Source organism: Acanthisitta chloris, unplaced genomic scaffold (assembly GCF_000695815.1).
Source record: "Acanthisitta chloris isolate BGI_N310 unplaced genomic scaffold, ASM69581v1 scaffold11998, whole genome shotgun sequence".
NCBI lineage: Eukaryota > Metazoa > Chordata > Aves > Passeriformes > Acanthisittidae > Acanthisitta > Acanthisitta chloris.
This window is the reverse complement of record NW_008685402.1, coordinates 12,605-16,850: the sequence shown is the minus strand read 5'-3', so window position 1 is coordinate 16,850 and position 4,246 is coordinate 12,605. Positions and strand designations below refer to the sequence as shown.

The window sequence follows — 4,246 nt, the reverse complement described above, 5'->3', positions numbered from 1 at the left end:
GGCCTCAAACATTTCCAGGGATAGGGCATCCTCAGCTTCTCTGGGCAACCTGTTCCAGTGCCTCACTAGCCTCTGAGTAATCCTCTGAGTATTCTTCCTTTGTTTTTTATGAACCCAAAACAGTCATCCATTTTAGTGGCTGCACAGATAAATGTGAATGCACATTAACTGAAGAATTCTGATGCTTAAAAAAGATCCAGGAATTGTATAAATGTAACAAAAAATCTGTTCATCTTATGTAAACCAACTTTGTTCCCAGTATAATGCATTGCTGTTTGTCCTGATATATTTGCTTTCCTCTTTGATCAGGTGATAAACATTGCATTTGATAATGAGCTGCTTTCACTGAGGCACACCTTGTTTCGGAAGAAGAATCGACAATTCTACCACAGAGAAAATTCAGTCAAAGCCCTTAACCTCATGAGACATAAGTCATCTATACTAAAAGTTGGTATTTAAGAACACGTCCTCATTTCATAAAAGCATATTGCATCTAGAACAGAGGACAGTGGAAGGAGTGCTACTCAGACATCTGTCATTTTCCATTTCCACAATTTTAACTTGGAAAGAAGATTTATCCCAGTCATCTCTCTTATCCCTGAGACTCTATATTGCCTGCTCTGGGTCTGGGAATTAAGTGAGATAAGAGGTGGGAGGAATTTTAAAACCATAATCTTAAACAATAGTATCAAAATCTTCCCACTCCACTTACCTATGCTTTTTCCATATTGTTGGATGAAGGTTTTAATTTGCTCCACATCAAATTACATCATGCAACTGTGTAGGTCTCAGTTTGTCAGGAAGCATTAAATCCCTTCTGCAGAGGATGGGTAATCCCGCCTTACAAGAAATCCTCTTTGTTTTGTTGTGGTTTGGCTATGAACTATTTTATTACTCTGTAGTTGCTTTTACAAGTATGTTCTTCACTTGTACTATTACTGAATCTATTATTTTTTCCCGAAACATAATTCCCTATCAGATATAATGAGGCAAATTGTAAAAAACCTCTTTATTTCCTATCTCCCTTGAAAAGTAAGAACTCATTATAAATGCTGACACTAATAGAAATTACAATACAAATGTTTAAAACAAAAGGCTAATGTGATTTGTACTAAAGGCTAAGAGACTTGAGCTTCAGATAATATATGAGAATGAAGGAAAAAGGTCAGCATAAATTCTGTCTAAATTACTTTCTACTTCCTTTTAAAGGTCTCACAAAGGTAAACAAAGCTCTTCTTTCAACAGTAGATACTCCCACATATAAAAGCTTTGAAGGTCTTTTGTTAAATCCATAGCAGTGAGGCTAATGTATATGTGTTTTGCTTTGCTTTTAGCAATGCCCAGAAAATGACGATGAAAACCCACAGAGAATGGCAGGATAGAGCTTGAAGTTCATTCTAAAACTGGTTGTAAAGGGTATATGTTAATTCAGCAGCCTACTCGTATTAATTTTCCTTGTACTCAGTTCACACTTTGTTTAGTAGAAAGAATAGCTTTAAACAAGTCCTCTGTACTAATAAATAGCTGTATCAATGATAAAGAGACAATAAATTCATACATGGATAAAAGTCTTAGTAGACAATCATCTAAATTGTCTTTGAATTTCACTGTTCCACCAGATGGAATTGGAAAATGTTTAACTGTAACATTGAGCTCAGAGTGTGACTCAGCAGTATATTTCCTGGAGTATCAGATTAGTATCAGTTTCTCAGGCATTCCCTTTTTCTCCTAAAAACTCTATAGAGACACTTGCCTCTGGTCATATCTTTTACAACATAAAGTGTTCCTTTGCATCAGTTATTTGTTTGTTACAGAGTCACAAAATCACAGAATAGTTGAAATTGGAAGACACCTCTGGAAATCATTTGGTCCAACCCTGTATAGCTCAAGGCAGAGTCATCTCAAGGAGGTTGCTCTAGCCTTTGTCGAGCTGGATTTTGAAAAATCTCAAAGAATGGAGAAACCACAACCTTTCTTAGCAACCTGTTCTACTGTTTTGTCACCCTTACAGCATAATAAATTTTTCTCATATTTAAATTAAATTTCTCAGATTTCGGTTGCTCCTTAATTATTTTTCCATCTCAATCAATTGCCTACATAAAAAAAAATTCTATTTTTTTTGTTATCTCGTCATGTAAATTTATATTTTAGACTGATCAGAATAAGTGGTTAAAAATCTTGGGGTTTTTAAGTATGTATGGAACACAGTTTTGAGCAAGGTGGAAAAGCATGACATGTAAAATCAGTGATTTTGCTGACTGGCTGGAGGGTTTAAGCACAGTCTACTTTTGAACTGACACTACAAAATTTCAGCAATAACTCGATAGATTTGCTGCAATGCAGAGCTGCCTGCCTGCTTTGTTTGGATTAAATTGCATTTGGTTTTCTAATGAGAAATAAAATGTTTTCAGTTTCTTTCTGGGGGAAGGGATTCAGCTGTTGTTATTACTTTTTCTGTTGAAACCAATGAATATTGGACAAATAATTGCTCTGAAGTATCTCTTGGTAGCTTTCTTACACTTATTTGTCTAGGAAGTGAGGTTGCCACTGATTTAGATGCTTTCCATCATGCATAACATCCATCATCAGTTAGGTAGTATTCTGAATACTTCAGTATTCAGTTTTCAACCATTCTTCAAGCAAGATATCATCTTTCTTGATCAGCTTTATGATTCACTTACCTCCACAGTCCAACATGTTATACTCATCTGGTTTTTCCAGGGGCCAACAGTCATAGTCTTTGTTATCTAAATCATGCCACCCCTCCACTAATATCACCTGCCAGAAAAAAAACATATTAACAGACTCCAAAATAGACAGTATGAGAACAGGGGAAGGATGAGTTCCATCTCCCAAGTTTATAATTCTTCTACAGAAATGAAACCAAATGCAGAAACATAGCCTCACATACTTTGCTCTCTTGATCTTCTGGAGCAAAAAAAAAAAGTTTCCTAGAAGTATACAAACACAAATGGTATGTGACTTTAATCTGTCCAGAAATTAGCCAAGAAACAATGAGAGGACTTAACTAACCTTCATCTTGCAGGTTTTCTCTACAAAGAGCAGGTGGTTCTAGGACTACATGTAGAGAGACAGTTAATTTAAAGTATTTTTGTTTCCTTTTATAATGGTACTCCCCCCCCACACTCCAAACAGTTCAGTTTCTTTTAATCTTTTACACCTAAAATCTTCAAATGAGTAATTGTTTTTCTATTTTTGAAGACATAATGCAAATCTTAATTATATAAATGTTAATATATACAATGATAGGCAAAATTAAGATTGCATAAGCATAAACAGGCAGCATATAGCATCGTAACAGCACGTGGATTGAATTGTAGCAGTAACAGAATATACATTATACCTGTGTATATATATAATGCATTATAACAGATATATTAGTCATGTATTAAAATATACACTCCAGGGTATATATGAACAGAACAGAATACACTATGAAAATGCACTCTGGGCTTATTCTGCTTCTACTAAATTGTTTCTACTCACGCAATTTGCTATTTTTTTTCATAGATATCATTGAAGTATAATCATCTACAGTATTATAAAATGGTTTATCACAACATTAATGGAACAAGATAAAATGATACAACTGATTTTTCCAATATATTCTTCTATTACTCTTGGTTTCTACATTACTAAAATAAAATTCAACAATTGCCTGGTATAAATAGTTGTTTCAGTGTAATAAGCCATGTACAGTTCTTTCTGGATGCACAGATCACAGGAATAAGTTGTGGTAAGCAGATCTAGGTAGTGCACCTACCAATAAACTTAGGAGGCTTCGGAGTTCTAAGGCTGTTGTTTTGACGGCTCTCATGGTCCCTAACATGCTTCCACCTCACCAAGTGTCAGGGCTGCTTCTGACGTTGCTGTTGCTTCTGAATTAGATGCCCTTGCCTAAGAAGGAGGGTTGCTAGGCAAGCCGATCCTGGCAACTACAGCTGCTGCAGCTGTTCTGCCTCCTCCTTCCCTCTTCTCCCCTGCCCCACTTCATGGTGCAGGTTTGACGGCTCTCATGGTCCCTAACATGCTTCCACCTCACCAAGTGTCAGGGCTGCTTCTGACGTTGCTGTTGCTTCTGAATTAGATGCCCTTGCCTAAGAAGGAGGGTTGCTAGGCAAGCCGATCCTGGCAACTACAGCTGCTGCAGCTGTTCTGCCTCCTCCTTCCCTCTTCTCCCCTGCCCCACTTCATGGTGCAGGATGGAAACACTGCACCTCTGCTG

The 4,246-nt window shown here is 36.7% G+C and overlaps 1 protein-coding gene across 1 annotated transcript in view; it reads right to left on the bottom strand.

The window, feature by feature from the left end:
- Window positions 1-3,838, bottom strand: part of LOC103807038 (atrial natriuretic peptide receptor 1-like) — a 33,482-nt gene extending 29,644 nt beyond the window's left edge. Inside the window, exons 1-2 of the mRNA XM_009079757.1 lie at window positions 3,785-3,838; window positions 2,682-2,778 (exon numbers count right to left, since the gene is read on the bottom strand). Coding sequence (XP_009078005.1) covers window positions 2,682-2,778; window positions 3,785-3,838 — 151 coding nt within the window. The remainder of the gene's footprint in view (window positions 1-2,681; window positions 2,779-3,784) is intronic.
- Between the last annotated feature and the right edge of the window lie 408 nt (window positions 3,839-4,246).